Source organism: Xiphophorus maculatus, chromosome 21 (genome assembly GCF_002775205.1).
Source record: "Xiphophorus maculatus strain JP 163 A chromosome 21, X_maculatus-5.0-male, whole genome shotgun sequence".
NCBI classification, from domain to species: Eukaryota; Metazoa; Chordata; class Actinopteri; order Cyprinodontiformes; family Poeciliidae; genus Xiphophorus; species Xiphophorus maculatus.
Window position 1 is genome coordinate 23,806,159 of NC_036463.1, and position 20,452 is coordinate 23,826,610.

At 40.1% G+C, this 20,452-nt stretch overlaps 3 protein-coding genes across 3 annotated transcripts; 1 reads left to right on the forward strand and 2 right to left on the reverse strand.

Moving 5' to 3' along the window:
* The first annotated feature begins 524 nt into the window (after window positions 1-524).
* irf9 (interferon regulatory factor 9) lies at window positions 525-10,205 on the forward strand. The gene is made up of 10 exons (XM_005810779.3): window positions 525-625; window positions 949-1,023; window positions 2,680-2,802; window positions 3,316-3,493; window positions 5,659-5,777; window positions 5,862-5,925; window positions 6,232-6,291; window positions 6,427-6,813; window positions 8,830-8,945; window positions 9,606-10,205. Exons 2-10 carry the CDS (start codon window positions 967-969, stop codon window positions 9,771-9,773), a joined length of 1,272 nt encoding a protein of 423 aa, XP_005810836.1. The 5' UTR covers window positions 525-625; window positions 949-966; the 3' UTR covers window positions 9,774-10,205.
* Window positions 10,206-11,711: 1,506 nt separating this feature from the next.
* Window positions 11,712-14,764, reverse strand: emc9 (ER membrane protein complex subunit 9). The gene is given in 6 exon segments (XM_023326091.1): window positions 11,712-12,399; window positions 13,378-13,472; window positions 13,587-13,656; window positions 13,738-13,814; window positions 14,564-14,698; window positions 14,700-14,764. Coding segments are annotated over 6 exon segments (618 nt in total). The 5' UTR covers window positions 14,760-14,764; the 3' UTR covers window positions 11,712-12,218.
* A 2,500-nt stretch (window positions 14,765-17,264) lies between these two features.
* On the reverse strand, window positions 17,265-19,315 carry LOC111606197 (adhesive plaque matrix protein-like). The gene is made up of 4 exons (XM_023326069.1): window positions 19,169-19,315; window positions 19,045-19,091; window positions 17,391-18,974; window positions 17,265-17,322 (listed from the first exon to the last, which is right to left on the reverse strand). The coding sequence occupies exons 1-3, from the start codon at window positions 19,183-19,185 to the stop codon at window positions 17,404-17,406; spliced, it is 1,635 nt and encodes a 544-aa protein (XP_023181837.1). The 5' UTR covers window positions 19,186-19,315; the 3' UTR covers window positions 17,265-17,322; window positions 17,391-17,403.
* Window positions 19,316-20,452: the final 1,137 nt, after the last annotated feature.

Sequence of the window (20,452 nt, forward strand, 5' to 3'; positions counted from 1 at the left end):
GCTCAAGTGAAGCTGAAATCATTTTAAACAGTTTATTCAATAGATTATTTACATACAAACTGATGTTTTCAAGCTTCTATTGCTGCTTATGATTATTTTTCATTTTTACGATTAGAGAATTACAGCAGACTAATAAAATAAACCTTTTTAACACAGAAATGTTTAGATTTTATGACAACGAAGTCTGATTGGGGATCATATTTGAATTTACTGAGCATGTAAATATTCATGTCGGATAAAAACAGCAGGATCAAGCATGGAGATGTACAGTATACTACTCAAATAACGGTATTAGCTAACAAAAAGTCTCAGAAATGTAGAATAAAGTGTTGCAGTGTGGATAATTAGATCTAATTATTTAGTCATAACTTGAACTAAAGCACGAATATATATTAAAACAAGCTGCAGTTTCATTTAGGATTAAAAAAATCAAAGGTTTGGCTCCGTTTTTGTTACGTAATCTGCAGACTGAGCGGTGTTTTCTGTCGCCCCCTGGCGGCGGAGACGCGGCGTGTTTCTGCAAAGTCACGTGATTTCGAGGAAACGGGCAGCTGGGCTGAGAGCAGCGCTGCTCCGCTGCGCCGTCACTCAGTCTGCAAGGCGCCGCCGAGGAAACACAACCGAGGTAAACGAAACTTAAACCTACTTCCTTCATTTGGACACTTTAGCTTCTATTTCTGACTTTATAAAGTCCTCAGAACCGCAGCGGAGTTCTCGCTTCTGATATTTTATATCAGCAAAACTCGGCTCTGTTTGAAAGTTATCCGATTTTTAAAAAGAAAAACAACTATCAGTTGTTAACACGGCTAATTTCTGTGTCATAAATCAAATGTATTCGTCTTTTATTTATTTTTTCAGTCAGTTATTTATTAAAATTCGCCTGTAGAGCGATATTAGCTCATGTCATGAATGTGTCACTTATTATTTTATGTTGTTTATGTATTTCAGTCGCTTTAAAAGGGAATCATGGCAGCAGGAAGGATGAGATCCACCCGCAGACTTCGCTCCTGGATAGTGGACCAGGTGTGTGTGTGTGTGTGTGTGTGTGTGTGTGTGTGTGTGTGTGTGTGTGTGTGTGTGTGTGTGTGTGTGTGTGTGTGTGTGTGTGTGTGTGAGATAAAGAGGGCAGAAAGGGAAGGGGGGGGGGGGTGAAATAGAGTCCTAATAACTGTCCCGGTTTTGAGGTCATATAAATATCAACCGGAAGTCTAATTTTCAGAAGTTAGTTCTCTTCTTAAGTTATTAAAACTGATTTAAACTAAAATACCACCTGCTGAAACTTTAATGAGATTCTTTTATGTGACCTAAATCTGTTTTTTAGAACCAGAAATCTGTTTCAGAAACTAGGTTTGAGGTATAGTCGGTTTATTTGTTATTGTAAACAAGTTGTGTGACCCAGATTAGACAGATTAGACATCTATGAATACCTGTGGATTGTTTTAACAAGTCTAGACGATTTTTCTCTTGCAGGAGACAAAAAAAAAACTTGGTCACACTCGTGCGACTTCATTGTAACTTTCCACCCAAAAACTCATAGATTCCAGATTATTTCCACACATTTATGAGAAAAAGCTCAGACTCTATGCTGCTGTCAAAAAGTCATAAATTTACAAGAAAAACATTATAATTTGCCATAATATTTACAATCTATCCTTTAGAAAAACATCCAGATGATCCTAATTCACCACCTCAATGTTAGAGGTTTTCTGGTAAAACTAAAAAATATTTTAAAAAAATTTAATTATGAGAATAAAATCATAACATTAGAAAAGTCGAAATACGATGACAATAAAGTCATAAGAAAATAAAATTGAAATAATAAGAGGATAAAGTTGATATTACAAGAATGAAGATATTACATATTGTGACTTCAATCTTGTAATACTGCAATTTTATTCTTGTGATTTTATTAATCTCATAATTTTATTTATTTTTTTAAATGTTCTTAGCGCAGCTATAATGCTCTGTTGTATTCTGGCATTTTTTAATTTATTTTGTTTTATGCAAATTTGTGACTTTCAATGTCAGAGAAAATCTTTGTTCTGATATTGTAAATTTATTCTCTTAATAATTTTTTCTTGTTGGATTTTTTTCCGTAAACGTGAAATGAATCTAAAAATTTCCAAAATTTTGACAGAAATTTATTCCAGTTTAACAAACTTCCTGCTACTTTTTTTTTTTTTTTGGTTTTGTCAAACTGCAAGATAAAAATAAATAAAGATAAATTTGTAAAATAATTGCATTAAAAAAGCCCAGAGAAATTAAATTGGTTGATGCAACTGAAACTGTTGGGCAGTTCCAACAGGATTATGATCTGAAACACATTTCAAATCTGGTCTAACGGATAAACTAGCTAACTGGAAGCTCATTCCAGTTCAAACATTAACAGACTTCCCTCCAAATCTTAGTCTAATCCTGGAAATATTTAGTTATTATATTAAAAAAACATATGTGATGGAGTAACTCCAGCTCTGTTTATTGTGACGCTCAGATTCTGTTTGGTCCGGTCTGAGCTGGAGATCTGCCGTCTGTCGAACCGTTAGCAGGGGTTAGCGCTGGGCAGCGGTTTGGTTTCGCCAAATGGAGGAACTTCCTGTTGGTGTTTAATTGTTGCTGGAAACCAAACGTTGGTGTTGGAACGTTGCTGGAAACCAAACGTTGGTGTTTGTCGTGTGACAGGTGAGCAGCGGGAAGTATCCGGGCGTGATGTGGGATGACGAGGCCAAAACGATGTTCAGGATCCCATGGAAACACGCAGGGAAACACGACTTCCGTGAGGATGAGGACGCAGCGCTCTTCAAGGTCAGAGGTCGCCTGATGCTTTGTGACTTTGGGTTTTAGTTTACAGGATGAGCAGGACCGGATCAGAACCCAGTGACCGGACTGGACCAAGTCTGGAAAATATTTCGTTCAGATTGAATTTAAAGTCTGACATCCATCCATCCATCCATCCATCCATCCATCCATCCATCCATCCATCCATCCATCCATCCATCATCATTCAACATTCGTCCACTCATCCATCCGTCTATCCGTTCATCCACTCGGATAGACAATCTATCTGTTCATTTATCCAGTTATCTATCTATCCATCCACCCAACATCCAATCATTCATCCATCCATACACACATTCATCCACCTGTTCATTCATCCAGCATCCATCCATCATTTGTCTGTTCATCCATCCATCGTCTGTCAGCTTTTTCATCTATCTGTCCGTCCATCCATCCAACATGTATCAATTTTTTAATGTATCTATTTTTCGTCCATCCATCCCTCTGTCCATGGTAACGTTGGTTCCTCTGGTTCTGCAGGCCTGGGCCGAGTTCAAAGGGAAGCTGGCGAACGGAGAGAAGAATCCTGCGGCGTGGAAGACGCGTCTTCGCTGCGCTCTCAACAAGAGCCCCGAGTTCAAGGAGGTGATGGAGCGCGCCCAGCTGGACATCTCAGAGCCGTACAAGGTGTACCGCCTCGTCCCCATCAGCGAGCAGGGTAAGACCCGCACGCCGGTTCTGACCCGGTCCAGGTTTTCTGTCTGTCTCGGTTTGGTGAAAACATTGAGCAACACGTTGCACAAACCAATCTATTTTTAGAGCGGAAGCGTTTCTGCAGCGGTTCATCTCTGACAGGAACGATTGGTGTTTGTCCAGCAGCTGGTTCTGGTTCTGGTCCAGATAAAACTCCAGCTGCTGATTCTTCAGATGACACTGGTGAACCTTCACACACATTCAGCAGACAGAGCGCGGGTTTTATTTAGAGCAGGAACCAGGAAGCCCAGCGTGATTGCTCTGAGGTTTTCACTGCGATTTGTTGGCGGACGAAGTGGCTTCTGGTGTTCAGACGACGGCTGGCATGAAGATTCAAGAGGAAACGGAGCTGATGCTCCACGTTACCCTGATTTGAATATCTGGAAACTTTTAATTTCAATCTTACTTCCTATTTTCCCGACAGGAAGCCACTGTTCATTCAAATATCAGTCAGGAGTCACAATAAAAAAGTTACAAACATAAACATTCAACAACAGAATCATAGTGATGCTTTGTGTAGGAAGGATCTCCAGTAGCAGTCGGTATTCCAATCTGTAGAAGCCTCTGACTGAAGACTGTTGCTTTATCGCCGTCATGACACCATCAGTTATTAACTAACTCTGCTAATCCACCTCATTTGCTTTTGCCGCTCCTCTTTAATGCTGCGTTCCATTTTGCAACTCGGAAACTCCAGTTTCTGAGTCGAGAAAAATCAACATCCAATATGGCCGCTCCTCGCAGCAGCAGCAGTAGAAGTGCGTCTAAAATCAATTTTACATGAAGCCCCTGCAACTCTAAGCTGAAAAGATTAAGTCATGGTTCAGGTGTTATTTGAGCTTTCGAGAAGCTTTGTTCTGCACAGAGAACTAGTCAAAGGCCGCCTTAGAAAGAGGAAGTATGAGGCAGTTAAACATGATGATGACAGCAGCGAGATCTAACCTCAGGAGTCGCATCCAACGTTAATATTTCATCAGTAATAAAGTTATGATGTTTATCAAACATCATCAATCCATATTTACAGAAACGTTTACCTCTCCTCTATAAAACTGCTCTGTCTGGGATCATTCATGCTAATGAGTTTCCAGTTTGTTTATGTTTTATTATGGGAACCAGAACGTGAATATTTACATGTCAGCTGCTTTCTGATTCACTTCTGACCAGGAAGGTCAGACTTTGAAGGATCGTGTGATTACATTTTTGTTCTTAACTTTGAGGTATTCTTTGATTCTATGCAGATTTTTAAATGTTTTTTTTTATTTTAAATTAGAAAAAGTGACGATATCCAGGGTTGCTATGCATTCTGGGAAAGTCTGACTTTTGATTCAAGTAATTTCAGGTCTGGATAAAATGAAAAGTGGAAAAATATTTCCTTTATTTTACTTCTTATCATCTAAAACTTAATTTCCAGAGTTATTTTTTCTTTGTGCCTTTTCTAGTTCCTTTTTTTCTCGTTGTCCTTCCTAGAGTCCTTCTTCCCTTCCTTATTTCCTAGTGTCCTTCTTCCCTTCTCCTCTTGTTTCTTCCCAGTGTCGTTTTTCCTGTTTCCTTCTTATGTCTCCTTTTTCCTTCCTTCCTAGTGTCCTCTGCCTTACGTTCCTTTTTACGTCTCTCCTTCCTAGTTACCTTTACCTTCCTTTAGTGTCCTTCTTTCTCAATTTCCTCCTGATGTCTTTGCTTTACTTTTCCTTCCTTTCCTTCTTGTGTTTCATTCCTTCATTATCTGTATCATTTTTTCTCTTTATCCTTTCTGCCTCCTTCTTTTCCTCCCTTCCTTCCTTCCTTCCTTCCTTCCTTCCTTCCTTCCTTCCTTCCTACCTACCTACCTACCTACCTACCTACCTACCTACCTACCTACCTACCTACCTACCTACCTACCTACAGGTGAAACGGAGCTGTGTGTTGTGTCGTCTTGTGCAAAAGTCTTGAATCGTTCTTCCTTTTTGTTCTTTAGCCTTCCTGAAGGTTTTTCTGTCGTTTGCTTCAACCACCTGATCATGACAGCATGTTGTGTAGTTTGCGCTTAATAAAAGATGACATCTCTCAGAAGTTTCGGCTGCTGGCAGTCGGAATATAATCCCTTGGATTAGCGCTGTTGGACGTCAGATTAATCTTCCTCCTCCGGGTTTCCAGGTGTGCTGCTACCTGAGCCGAAGGTCAAAGAGAGGAGCAGCAAGAAGCTGAAGAGAAAGAGCAGCAGCTCGGACTGCCAGGTCATAAAGATCAAAACTGAAGAGGTCACCTCTCAGCTGGTGAGGCCGACGCTCAGGTCAAAGGTCAAGGTTCCGTCCTGCTGATGTCAGGTGGACAACTAACCTTCTGTCTTTGATTCACAGCATGAAGAGGACCAGCAGCAGGACAGCCAGCCGGTCCAGTCAGACGAACCCGTCCAGTGCACCAGTGAGTCCAGAGGGTTTATTATCAGACCCACAGCATGATGCTGCCACCGCCATGCTCAATAACTAGCACAGGGCTTTATAGAGGAAGGTCTAATTTCTTCTAAACTCTGATGCCAGAGATTCATTTACTAAATATTTTTGTTGTTTTGATGCATTTTTTAAGTAATATTATCCAGAAGGAACATTTTTTGTAAGGTTGTTATCAAGCTGTTGCTTTGTCTCTGCAGTATTTCAGAATAACCTTTAAGCCTCATTATGAGTTTTTTCTGCTTAGCAACTGGTTTGTTTCTCATCTTCCTCTCTGCAGCTCTGGATGAGATCAGGCTGGACGTTCGGATCGAGGAGAGCGTCCCCGCCAACACAGGAGGTAAACATTTACAGCAGGAGAAAAGCTGCTGTCTCCATCATAACCCTGCAGCTTTAACTCCGCCCCCTCGGTTAACTCCGCCCCCTCCGTTAACTCCGCCCCCTAGATTAACTCCGCCCCCTCTGTTTCCAACAGACCAAGACTCCTTCAGCGTGACGGTTCATTATCTTGGCCAGGAGGTTCTCAAACGTCAGATCAGCGGCCCCGATGTCCGCATCGTGTACCTGCCCTCCTCGTCCGTCCCCCCGACTCCTGCCGCCCTGAGCCGCTTCCCTCGCATCCTGCTACCGGAGCCGCCATCCGCGTTGCCGGCGAGCGAGGAGCTGCAGGCACTGTTCACCCTGCTGCCCTTTATGGCGAAGGGCATCGCGCTGACGTCCACGGCACAGGGGGTGTACGGCAGGAGGTTCTGCCAGGGCCGGATCTTCTGGACGGGACCACACACGACCACGCCGGGCCTCCACCGGATGGAGAGGAACATGGAGTCGGTGCTGCTGTTCAGCAAAGACATTTTCAAGCAACGTGAGTCTAAACATCTGGCTTTTATTTCCAGTCCATTGAGCCGCCGGGTACGACGAGTTGTAGCTAGCTGCACCCTTAAAAAGTCTTAAATTCATTTAAAAAACAACAACTGTAAATTGGTTTTAAATTCATTAATGTCATGTTGTAAAGGCAACCAATTTGCTTACTTGAACAGTTTGGGATAAGTCTGTTGGCTATTTAAAAAAATTACACTTTTTGCACAAGATAATGAGAATTCATTCTGATCAATTCAAACTCCTTTCAGAATGAAATGTTTTAGGGCCTCTGTCACTTTAAATCCATATGAGCATGCTGCTGGCCACGCCCCCAAACGTCAAACACTCAAACGTCAAAATGGCTGAAAATACAACAACCACACCTGTTTGAAAAGCACGGCAGCTAGAGAGCGCCAAGTGGTTTCTGGACGTTAAGTCAACAACAAAACACTTGTCTTTTCCAGCAGCCATTGTACAGCACATACAGAGGTAAAACCAGCTGACTAAGCGTGCTGGAGCTCCACTTGGATTGCTAGGTAACAGGCTCAGTGCCTGCTGATTTGCGGCGTTACATTCCAGAGGCTCATTTTCCAGACACCAAAAAACATGAACTTATTGCCAAAAAACGACTGCAGTCTTTTTAAGAGCTAGGTCTGTTTTTAGAAGCAGCAGAAACACAAATGGAAGTACAAAAAGAAAAATGTTAAAAAAATATGAATTTTGCATTTTACATTTGGTGGAGAAAAAATAATTCTATGTAGTCTTTTTTCTGTCAAGCTTCTTCATTATGTTCTGTGACTTGATACAGTTGAAGCTACTGCTAACTAGCTGCTAACATATCCTTGCTAGCTAGCACAAGTATATTAACAGGTATATTAGCAGGAATCATTGGTTCTGGTACCTGCAGTGGAAACAGAGGGAGGAGAAAAAGTAGCTAGCTAAAAGATAAACTAGCTAGCTAAAAGAAAAACTAGCTAGCTAAAAGATAAACTAGCTAGCTAAAAGAAAAAACAGCTAGCTAAAAGGAAAACCAGCTAGCTAAAAGAAAAACTAGCTAGCTAAAAGGAAAACCAGCTAGCTAAAAGAAAAACCAGCTAGCTAAAAGAAAAACTAGCTAGCTAAAAGAAAAACTAGCTAGCTAAAAGAAAACCAGCTAGCTAAAAGGAAAACTAGCTAGCTAAAAGAAAAACTAGCTAGCTAAAAGAAAAACTAGCTACCTAAAAGAAAAACTAGCTAGCTAAAAGATAAACTAGCTAGCTAAAAGGAAAACCAGCTAGCTAAAAGGAAAACTAGCTAGCTAAAAGAAAAACTAGCTAGCTAAAAGGAAAACTAGCTAGCTAAAAGAAAAACTAGCTAGCTAAAAGAAAAACCAGCTAGCTAAAAGGAAAACCAGCTAGCTAAAAGAAAAACTAGCTAGCTAAAAGAAAAACTAGCTAGCTAAAAGAAAAACCAGCTAGCTAAAAGGAAAACTAGCTAGCTAAAAGAAAAACTAGCTAGCTAAAAGGAAAACCAGCTAGCTAAAAGAAAAACTAGCTAGCTAAAAGAAAAACTAGCTAGCTAAAAGAAAAACTAGCTAGCTAAAAGAAAAACCAGCTAGCTAAAAGGAAAACTAGCTAGCTAAAAGAAAAACCAGCTAGCTAAAGGAAAACTAGCTAGCTAAAAGATAAACTAGCTAGCTCCCTTTTTTGCATCTATCATGGTTTAAGTGGAAATTTATCGCCATTTGGTTGGACAGCGTTTGTCTCTGCCATTGAATAGCTTTTGCTGCAACCCATATGATAATAAATTAATTCTGTTCTAAATTAATTCTAAAAGAAATTAATCCATTATAGTCTTAAAAAGTCTTAAATTTGAGTTGGTGAAACCTGGAGAAGCTCTGGTGATATCAAACATGAGATGGAGCCTCGTTTAAAGAATATTTCAGGCTCTGTTTTTACCCAGTTCCTGAAACTGACCTGGAAAACTTCATTAGTAGGTAAAAGTGAAAACTCAACCCGGTTCTGGTCTGGTGTTTCCTCAGAACTGGACCTTTTCCGAACCAACGGCGGCGAGCCTCCTCAGTGCAGCTTTACTCTGTGTTTTGGAGAAGAGTTCAGCAACACCGAAGATCCGTCTCGAAAACTGATCATCGCTCAGGTAAACCCTCCGAACCGTCAGCGTAGATAAAATAATCGGACATTTTGGTTTTAATGCGACATATTTTCAAGAAAACAATTTGGAAAATTGATAATTTTCAGAAGAAAATATAGATTTCAAATATTAAATATACAATATCAAGTTGGAAATTAGTGAGAAAAAAGTGCCAGAAATCATCTAAGATGAAGGTAAATTTAATTATTTTCTCACAAATTTCCAGTTTCTCTAGATCAGAGAAAATCTATTTCCTAAACATGTCAAATTAATCTCAACGTATTAGTGATGTTGTAGGAAATTTACTGTTCTGACACCATTTCTAACATCTGGAATGACCCCTGTATTGGCCAAATGCAGCATCGTATTTAAGGAATAAATTTTAAGTTATTCCTTGAAGTTTAAAAGAATAAATTTGAAATCTAAAGAATCACTTTTGTAAAATCTGTATTTAAAACTAAATTTTGTGTTTCTGATTCATACTTCCTGCTGTGTTTGCTCCAGTAATCTAATATTAAGTTCAGTTCTGATGGTTTAGCATCAGATTTCATAAAATAAAGCAACTACAATCTAAAAAAAATACATTTTAATGTCCAGTTTTTCTGCTGTGAAGCATAAAAGTTGAGATTGTTCCTTTGTAAGGTGGCCTGTACCTCCTGTCTGCAGGTTTCCCTCCCGTGGGCGGAGCAGCAGGTGGAGAACGCTCTCTCCGTCTTCAACACCCTGTCGGTCTTCCGGACCTTGGCCAGCCAGTCTCCGCTGGGAGAAATCACGCTGAACCTCGTCACGGTGCCGTCGCCGTCCTCCGAGCTGGACGCCTGTCAGACCAACTGAGCAAACTCTGAAACATTCCCAGCTTTCAAAATAAGAGCCTCCACTTTCTCTGCACACCAAATATAAGACTTTGGAGCACTTAAAAAAAAAATCTGTTGAACCCTGGAGCTAAAACGGCGACGTTTGGGGTTAAAGAAATGGATTTTCTTCATTTCCTGCGGGGATCGGTGCGTTGGAAACACTACAGGAAAAACCAACAAAGAGAGGTTGTGTGTTTTAGAGAAATCAGTTTTTATTGTTCTGTTGGTGCTTAGAACCCAGACACTCTTTTAAAGGGGCCATAAAGTTAAAAGCAGACATGTTTGTCGTACTGTACTCCAATCATAGCATAGATTAATAGTTTTAGCTACATGTTTTCTTCCAGACTGATTATGAAACAGTCTTAAAGCTGAGTTTTAGTTTAAAACACTCGTTTTATTAAATAATAAAAGACTTTTCACTGTGGACTTTATTATTACAGCAGAGATCACATCCAACAGATTTTCCTTTTCACCATTCCTAAATCTTCCCTCATTCACTGGATTAAATTATCCATCGCTAAGGAGTAAAGCAAAATAACAACCATTTTTCTCCCTCTTGTTTTCTTAGGTAAAACTACTGTTTCAGCCTTAAATATGCAGATTTTTATTTCATTTTAAGGAAGTTCCAACTTTAGTAGATTATTATTTAAAGGCTGGTTTAAGAAGCTCCACTCAGATTTTATTTTATTTGATTATTTCTGGCTGGAGGTTGTGTTATGATGCCACATTCAGGGCATCTGTTAAAGAAAAAAATAGTTTTAAAAGTTTTAATTTTAATAATTTCTCAAAAAAGGATTGCAGTATCAAGTTAGTTTTTGTTCAGTTTAGATGATAAAAGTTTAAAAATAGCTGTAATGATTAAAAAAATAAATAAAAATGAGGCCATGGAGGAGAAAGTTTCAGCGGAAAAACTCAAAGATTTTGAGTAATTTCACATTTTTACAAGAAGAAAGCTTGGATATTTTCCGCTGTTGAAATGTTTCTAAATATGATTAAAGGCTTAAATTTACAGTATTAAAACAAATTTATTATAATGTCAGGAATTTGTAAGAAAATGCTCAAATGTATCAATTTTTAAAAATAAATTGGACATTTGTAACAGAAAATGACAGAAGTCATCTAAGATTGAGGCGGTAAATTTAGGAGACAAACATCTGGATGTTTTCTGGAGTTAAAGGGAAGATCCGGGTTGTTTTCCCGGATCAGAACGACCCGGTTCTGGTCCAGAAAAAAGCTCAGACCTCATCCTTAAAGTCTGGGAAACATCCAGGTGTGAATCTCGTAGACGTAGCGCCTCAACCCTGGAGCGTTTCTGTCTCATTTTGTCACAAATGTACAACTTTTTAGAAAATTTCTGACAAATTTGATTTTTCTTACAAATTTCTGGCTTTATACATCAAATAATAGTTTTAATATTGTAAATGTATGCCTTTTATTTTGGAAAGTTGTCATTTTACAGCTTTTCAACATCAGAGAAGTTTTTTTCTTGTAAATGAGTGAAAATAATTCATAAATTTCTGAGGATTTTGGTGACGATCAACTCCTCTGTGACGTCATTATTTTTATTTTTTTCATCTATAATAGCCCTGATACTCTGTCATATTTATACCAACTATTTATGTTTATTTATATTTTTTAAGACTTAAACTGACAGAAAAACAAAGGAATTATATAACTGGAATGTGGGGAAAATCCGGAATTGTGAAACGGAAAATAGCAAACACTGAAATGTAAATAATATTCAAAAAATTCTCAGAATTTTTTTTTAAATCTGAGAATTTCTTGAATTTGAAAGTGAAATTTTCTCATCTGATGTTGGTGTAAAATATAAATATGGGAATACTGTACTGAAGTTTAGAGCATTTAGTTGGTATCGATTTTAAGTTGATTTTATTTAATTCAAGGAAAGAAAACACTGCAGAACTAAAGGAGGAAATTTATTCTTGGACCACAACGAGCTTTGAGCTCAGTTTATATCCAATATTTGAAACTGGAACATTTAAGGTTTGTAGAAGTTGAAAACTTGTTACCAATGTAATTAATCAGTGTAATAATAATAAAGTACATCCTTTCAAATTAAACATTTCTATGCAGCAATTATGAGGAAATCAACCAAATAAAACATATTTTTTAAACAAACTACCATCATCCCGACTTGGATGAACATTTTGTGACACAAGAAAAAGAAAAAAAGCGTTTAGAAATAAAACCAGGAAGTCGATTGTTGGAGTTAAATCATACTTTAATGATTTAAAGTATGATTTAAATCATTAAGTATGATTAGTTGTTAAAAAATTATCCGTTTTTTGGGGGTTGGCACGAGATGTAAATCTGTCATTTAAGCGTGTTTGTCTTTGTTCTGTCGATAAAACTTTTCCGAGGACTCTGCTGGGTGTGTGTTTGTGTCGGGGGAACCGGGTCGCCATCAGATGTTTCCGTTGGCCGGCGAGGAAAGCTCAGCGATCTTGGAGTTGAGCGTCTGATTGGTCCAGTCCTTGGTGATGTCATCCAGGTGGCCGTCGAAGTCCACCAGGAGGGCGTGGTCGCCCGACTCCAGCATCTGGCTGGCGATGGCCTGTGTCTCCTCCCACTGCCGCAGCATGATCCTGGACAGGAAGTGACACGAGTCCATTAGGCTGACGAACAGGAAGCTGCTGCTACTCAAAATAATGGAGTCTAAATCCAAACTAAATCAGTCATTTTATACATTTATTAATGGAAACTTGATAAATTGTTTCAGATGAGATTCTTATTTGCCATACAAAATCCCTTTTAAAGTTTCAGATCTGCCATAAATAACATCCATGTCTGCCTCTGCTGACCTTGACCTGACCTTTCTACCTGAGGAATCCCTGACAGGCTGCACAGTGGTGCAGTTGGTAGCACTAGCTGCCTTGCAGCAAGAAGGTCCTCCTGAGTTTGATTCCCGGCCCGGGGTCTTTCTGCATGGAGTTTGCATGTTCTCCCTGCGAATGGTGGGTTCTCTCCGGGTTCTCCGGGTTCCTCCCACCGTCCAAAAACACGACTGTCAGGTTAAATTCTCCCTAGGTGTGAGTGTGCATGGTTGCCCTGAGACAGACTGGTGACCTGTCCAGACCTCTCGCCCAAAACGTTCGCTGGAGATAACCCTCACCCAGCACCCCTGCTGACCCCACTAGGAAAATGGATGGATGGAATCCCTGACCTCACCTGCGCCCTCTGCTGGCCATTCTAGGTGTTTCAGTTCTTTGCAAGCTGGATTATTTTCTCTCCCTTCACTGGTTTTCATGTGAACCAATCATGTGAACTAAATTGGAACAATGAGTTAATGTAATTTAAAACATCCTGCAGCTTCCTGGAGATTCAAGCCACTTAAAATGATTTTTATTTTACATTTCAGTTTCTCCAAAATCCTCCAGATATGATTGAAAGGAATCTGCATCTTTTTCTTGATAGATAAAGGATGAACTGGCTGGACGGATGTCTGGGCTCAAAGCTGTGTTGATTGAAACTCTTCCCACAGGACTTCCTAAGTTAAAAAGTTGGTATTTAAACCAACTGACTCATTTTATCCTTTATAACTTCCCATCCCCCTCGGTTCTTACGTGTGTTTGTCCTTCAGAATCCATTTGGAGTCTCTGCGCTCGTACATGACGATCGGAGGAACCCGATCATCTGGAGACATCTTGCTGCCGTCGAGCTTCAGGAAGAAACAGAAACAAACCGACTGCATTAAACCCACAAACTCTCCCGTCCCATAAACATAGAAAACATTTAATCTCATCATTAAACCTTTGTTTTCGGTCATCCTCACCATTAATAAGACGGCACTCTCAAACTGCTCGGCGATCTTGTCGGCTATCTTCAGAGCGCACGGCGTCGGGCTGCAAACAGACACCAGACCACTGAAACCGTTTCTGGATCGGCTTCGGTCCCGGAGAAGTTTCTCCCTTCAGGAAACTCACCTGCAGTCTGATGCGCAGGCGTTGGCCTGGTAATATCCAACTATCCTCTGCTGAGTCTGAGCGCACCAAACATCCACCTGGGAGGAGAGAAGAGAGAAAACTGCTGGTTGAGTCCTTTTAGACAACATGTCTGAACAACTTCTGAGTAAATTAGCTGATTTAAGTTCAGCTTCAGGAGGATTTTAAAGCTGAAAACGCCTCATGAACGTGTTGCAGGACATATTTAACTATTTAAATCAGCAGATTGTTTACAAAAATAAAAACTTTATTGAAAACTTCAGTGGGTTTTGTAAGCATGCAACTATTATTTTAGTTCTTTATTATTTTGATGATAAATCGATTCATCAGATAAAAATACATTCTGCAGATTTTTCATTTAACCACAAGCTATGTCTTTATGGGGAATTTGATTTATTTTTCTAATATGACTTTTAACCTCAGAGAACATCCAATTTTTTCTTATAAACAAGTAAAATTAATTCATAAGTTTTTGGTGGAATCTACTCCTTCCTAACCACATTACTATTATTTTCATCTTCAAATACTCTGTCATGTACATATAGCAGATATTTTTTTAATACTCCAAACTAAAAAATAAATAGAGAATTATAAAATTTGAAAGTGGGGATGGAGGGGAAAAAATCAGGAAATGTAGCAACGTAAATTCAATTTTATGTCCATCTGAATTTGGAGTTTTTATATTGCTGAAAGAAATTAAATTTTTAACTTTATTCTCATTTTTACTGAAAAACTTTGGGATTTTTTTTAAATCTACATCACATCCTGGACCTTTTTGAGAACCGGGCCACGACAGCAAACTCCACACCTGCGTGAGGGCCAGTTGCGTGATGGGAGCCAGGGGCAGGTGAGAGTGAAGCAGCGGCACGCAGTCCGTCACGCAAACAGCGCCACCTGCCGAGCTTGAGGACAGCAGCAGTCCATTGATGCTGCAGCGGGGGAAACAGGCAGGAGTGCAGGTACATCTTCACATAAGCCCGACAGGAGAGCTCCACCTCGCCCATGGTGACCGCTACGGAGGTGCAGGGCGGACAGAGAGACGTTGAAACACCGGAGGAGAACAGCAACAAACACTTTCCTTATGAACGGCGCCATATTTACCTAGAAACAGACCCAGAAACGTCCCGGTTCGGCTGCGTTTGACAGCCGGATAATTTCCCTGTTAGGGCCTGTGGTTAGCATACAAGCTAAACCGATCCGCTGAACTAGTCTACCTCCAAGTTAGTCTCACTAGAGCTGCGGGACACACGATCAGCACCTTAAACAGTTTAAAACCAGTTAAATTACTTACAAAACCCAGAGGTCTGTCTATTAGCTAACAAACTGGCGAATGAATGACGTCCAACGGCAGTCACTGGTCCCGCCCACCGGAGTCATGTGCATTGTTCCGATTGGTTTAGAGCCGAGATTCTGTAATATGATTGGTGTAGAACCGTGCTTCTCCGTTCTCCTTTTTAAGATCATGTTTACACATCACAGCAGCGTGCGCCCCCTAACGGAGCGGAGGAAGCACTTTGACAAAAGTGAAATGTAGTTACATTTTATAATATATTTTGTTCTGTTTCTCTGTACTTGTAAACAAAAATGCTCATTAAAAAAAGTTACATTTGAGCATCTAGAAAAACGTTTTGCTAAAATAAAAGCATTACACTCCAGTAAAATCTCTGGATACTCAACCTACTAATTTTTAACCAAAAATGACACCTACAAGTCATGAAACTTATCACTGGATGTACTCCATTTTCTAGCATGTACTGCAAGTGATAGTTTTAAAACAGTTTCTACTTAATTTTGAAACATGAATTGCAGGTAGATTGAATATATGCACAGGGTTAATCCAAATACCACTGCCATTTGAAAAACTACCCTTACGTGAACCTCTTTGTTTATATTAAAATAAATAAAACTCAATGCATAGTTAACTAGTTTTATTGTGCAAGTCATCTGCAGGACTGGTTCTGCTTTAGTGGTGCTTCTGGGACAGCTTTGGTTGGTTGATTGGGATATAAAGTTTCTGTGCCCATTTGACCAAATCACCACGCTGCCTAACCAAGTAGAGCTTCTGTGAGGGTTTTGGTACATTGTGACCCTGGGGAGGCTTCGGCACGCCTGGACCCTGCAGAGAGTAGCCATAGTAGGGATACTGCCCCGTTGTCTTCTTAGGATCCTGGGGAAGGAGGCCATATTACTGTGGCATCTTGGTCGGGTAACCACGATGCTTCAGGACAGTTGGGACCTGCTGCAGGCAGCCAGGATGGTGCCAAGGCCCTTCAGGTCCCTGGGGTTGATTGCTGCCTTGCTGATGTGGATGCTGAGATACAGAAGGCTAAAAGCTGATTCTTTCTGATTCTCAAGTCACTCACAAAATAACAATTAAGACACAAATAAGAGTAACAAGAAAGTTCTATGAGGAATAAAAGTAATTTCAAATTAAAAACTCAACTTTGTAAACATTCCTTGTGTGGTGGTGGTTAGTTTCACCACCACAGCTGTGTTTGTTAGACCAAATCAGCAAAGTAAAATGTTTCAATTATAGGTTCAGAGGTTTATAAAAAAAACTGACTCCATTGTTGTAATTAATTAGTTAATTCAGTTCAATTAATAAACATTTGGAAGAGCTGTAGACTATCTGGTTATAATTCCAATGTTTAGATGATCCAGTTGACATTCTAGACAATTTTCAAATGGCCAAATCTATTTACAACTTGCCTCATAAAACCTAAGTTTGGGGAATGGAAATGTTTAAATGTTCTGTCTTCATTAGAATATTGACTTTCTGTAATGTGAAACCAACTGTTTCAAGTAGGGCACTCATCCTTTCACCAGCGAGTTGGATTTCAACAAGCCATTTTTCCATGAACTTGGGACAGGAAGTAGAGTTTATTTCACAACGCTGTTCTTGGGATTAAAAAAAAAATTCACAAAAAATTTGGCATCTTAAAACACTCTCCAAATGTTTACATTTGCATCAATAATACAATCTTGTTTAGTTGTGGACTTGGTCAATTGATGGAACTAGTGTTTCTGGAGCCAATTTATTTTCCCCTCACCTCTTGCCTCAGTAGCCAGTCTGCTGGGGATTCTTTGATCTTGTTTTGATATACTGGGCTGCCATGTTGGGTAGCTAGAATATGAGGCTGTTTGGGTACCTCAGGTTCTTGGGCCACAGACAACATACTTCTGCTTTGGTACATTTCACTCCTTGGGTAAAATCTAAGTGTTTGGACTGCATTGCATGAACTTGCAAGTATAGCCAGTTTCAAACTCAAGTTTACAACCAACTCCATAGTCTTAAGTTGGTGTTGTGTAGTCTCCATTTTACCCTCAACATTGTAGAAACACCTGGAACATGCAAAGTTCCAGTCAAGTTAAAACCAGTTCAGCACAGTGCAGCTCAGCAGTTGAAAAATGAGTTTTGCAGGCAGGTTTCCTTTTATTAAATTAAAAAAAAAAAAAAAAAAAAAAAGAGAAAAGATTAGAGCCACTTTATGAAAAAACAAAAACACAAATTTTGTAATGAGTTCTTTATTGCAAGAGGTGAATGATTTAGTCTCATTGCTTCTGGACCTAGAAGGAAAAATATAGATAAGTTAAGACTGTAGAAAGTCAAAGTTTCTCTTCATAAAACTACTAACCTTCTGAAGCTCTCTAGTAGCAGGGCTTTGATTGCAGAAACGGCCATTTGCTATAGCATCCTGGATATCCATGATTCAAGCGCTCTGTAGGAACCTTGCCAGACTCCAAAGTTTGGAAAAGAGGCATTAGGCCATGGCTGACTGGAACCTCTAGAGGGTGCTTGGGCTTAACAGGGAATGTTTGCGGCCTACAAACACTAAAGGGACTTGCCACTGAACAAGGAGGCTTACTAGGAAGCTGTGGTGGTTGGACCTGAGGTACGGGACCTCCTATTGGATACATTGGTTCACCAGGAAGTACTGGTGGGTTAAACAGAGGGACTGGCCCTCCAAATGGGTACTTGGGCTCAACAGGAAGCACTGGTGGGTTGAAGGAAGGGATTGGAAATCCTATTGGGTACTCTGGGGCTATAGGAAGCAGTAATGGATTGAATAGCAGGCCTGGATGGCCCATTGAGTACTCTGGCACAATAGGAAGCATTAGTGGGTTGGATGGAGGGACTGGACCTCCTATTGGGTACTTTGGTTCAACAGGAAGCGCTGGTGGGTGGGACGGAAGGACTGGACCTCTTATTGGGTACTTTGGTTCAACAGGAAGCTCTGGTGGGTGGGACGGAAGGACTGGACCTCTTATTGGGTACTTTGGTTCAACAGGAAGCTCTGGTGGGTGGGACGGAAGGACTGGACCTCTTATTGGGTACTTTGGTTCAACAGGAAGCTCTGGTGGGTGGGACGGAAGGACTGGACCTCTTATTGGGTACTTTGGTTCAACAGGAAGCTCTGGTGGGTGGGACGGAAGGACTGGACCTCTTATTGGATACTTTGGTTCAACAGGAAGCGCTGGTGGGTGGTTCGGAAGAACTGGACCTCTTATTGGGTACTTTGGTTCAACAGGAAGCGCTGGTGGGTGGTTCGGAAGAACTGGACCTCCTATTGGGTAGTTGGGTTCAACAGGAAGCGCTGGTGGGTGGGACGGAAGGACTGGACCTCCTATTGGGTACGTGGGTTCAATGGGGAAAGCTGGTGGCCAGCAAGAACCTGATTGTCTTCCACTTGAACAAGGAGGCTTTCTAGGAAACTGTGGTGGCTTGACTGAAGGGACTGTACCTCCTAATGGGTACTTGGGCTCAACAGGAAGTACTGGTGGGTTGGATGGAGGGACTGGACTGCCAATTGGGTACTTGGACTCAACAGGAAGAATTGGTGGGCTAAAGGGAGGGTTTGGAAATCCTGTTGGGTACTCTGGGGCTATAGGAAGCAATAATGGGTTGAACAGCAGGCCTGGATGGCTTATTGGGTACTTTGGCTCAACAGGGAATATTGGTGACCTGCAAAAACCTGCTGGACAAAGAGGCTTTCTAGGAAACTGTGGTGGGTTAAACAGAGGGACTGGACCTCCTATTGGTAACTTCGGCTCAGTAGGTAACTGAGGTTTACTACTGCCCGGTTCCTGCTGAGGGGCAAAGAAACCATGGAAACTCCTTGGAAACCATGGGGCATAGCGTTGCACATCTGGCAATTTGTGTGGTTTGTTTGGACCCGAAGTTAGAATGCCAGACACAGGCATTGAAGGAACATATGATGCTGTTAAAAAGCAGATTCAAGTTAAATCTTTGTTTCAATATATACTGAAAGTTACACAAGTCAACCTTACCTTTTACTTTACATGTCTCCAATGCCAATAAGGAGACCACCAACAGCCTAGGAATAAATAATAATAATTAAAAACTGTTTAATGAGGAACAAAAACATTCAACTTACTCTACAGTTTGACATACCTGAACAAAAAAGCCATAATGTCAACCTAAGTTGACAGGAAGCAGTAACTTGTGTACTGCTGCTGCTTAATTTTTATACCTCTCCCTCCAATTCTGTTTTGGTAAATGGAAACAGGTGTCAGTAGTTGAAGGCTGGTGTGGCCAATTATCTTACAAGCCTTGTGTTTCCTGCATGGGGAAACCATACAGGGACTTTTTTGGTGGAAAAAAGGTTCAGGAAATTTGTCTATTTTTTTCTCCAGAACACTAGAGAGTCACTTTAACATACATAATACATTTATTGTGAAATATAAATGAGAGACTACACAGATTTAAATCAAGATCATCATCTGTGGGGTCAATGGACAGAATCACAGATTTTAATGGCTAAAATATATATATATTAAGATTTAATACACATCTATAGCTTCAGAAATTGGTAATACACGGGATTACTGATTTCTGGTTTCAATCAAAGCTTATTTGATCAACAGCCAACAATGTGTGAGGACAAGAAAAGGTTGTTCGAAACTGTTGGGTCCTTCTCCTCAATACTGACCCCTGGTGGACACTACAAGTAGTGCCTCGCTGCAGCAAACAGAAAGGGGCGGTGACGGACCACTGTCAGTCTCATACCTTATTTGGAAATGGGACCATTGCACTCCGGAAGTGAAGGGGGTGCTATTTCCTATATTATCCGCGGCCTCCCGTTTTTATTTTCTTTTGAAATCTGTGATATATCTTCATCTTTAGGAAGGAGTTTCACTCTCAGCATGTATTTGAACTCCTCTCTTTTATTTACTTCAGCGCAGCTCACAGTTTTTAACAAATTCTGTAGCTTTCGGTGTACTTCTAAATCTGCTCCTTAGTCGCGTCTTTTCGGGCCTGCTACTGCCTCTAGTGGCGAGGGGTGGTAACACAACTAATCTAATTACATTACTAAATGTAATTGAATACGACAAAGTCTTTATTATTTACTATTAATTTCGACATTTCTGGCACCGTATAAGATAAATTATCTTATAAAACACCATATTTTTTCATTTCTTTATGGATGTAGAGCTAATTAAATGACATAAACAATACTTTTATAAATTAGAAATAATATCTATATATCTCCATCAGTTATAGGAGGAACAAAAGAAATAAGGAGACATAAAAAAACATGATCAACTAGAATAAAAATACCATTTGCAATGTATACATAAGAAATTTAATTGAGCAAAAGTCAATAATAAACAAATGAATTAGGAGAACAACCCAGGTTGTTACAACTGGTTTTAAATTACATACAAGCAGAAATTC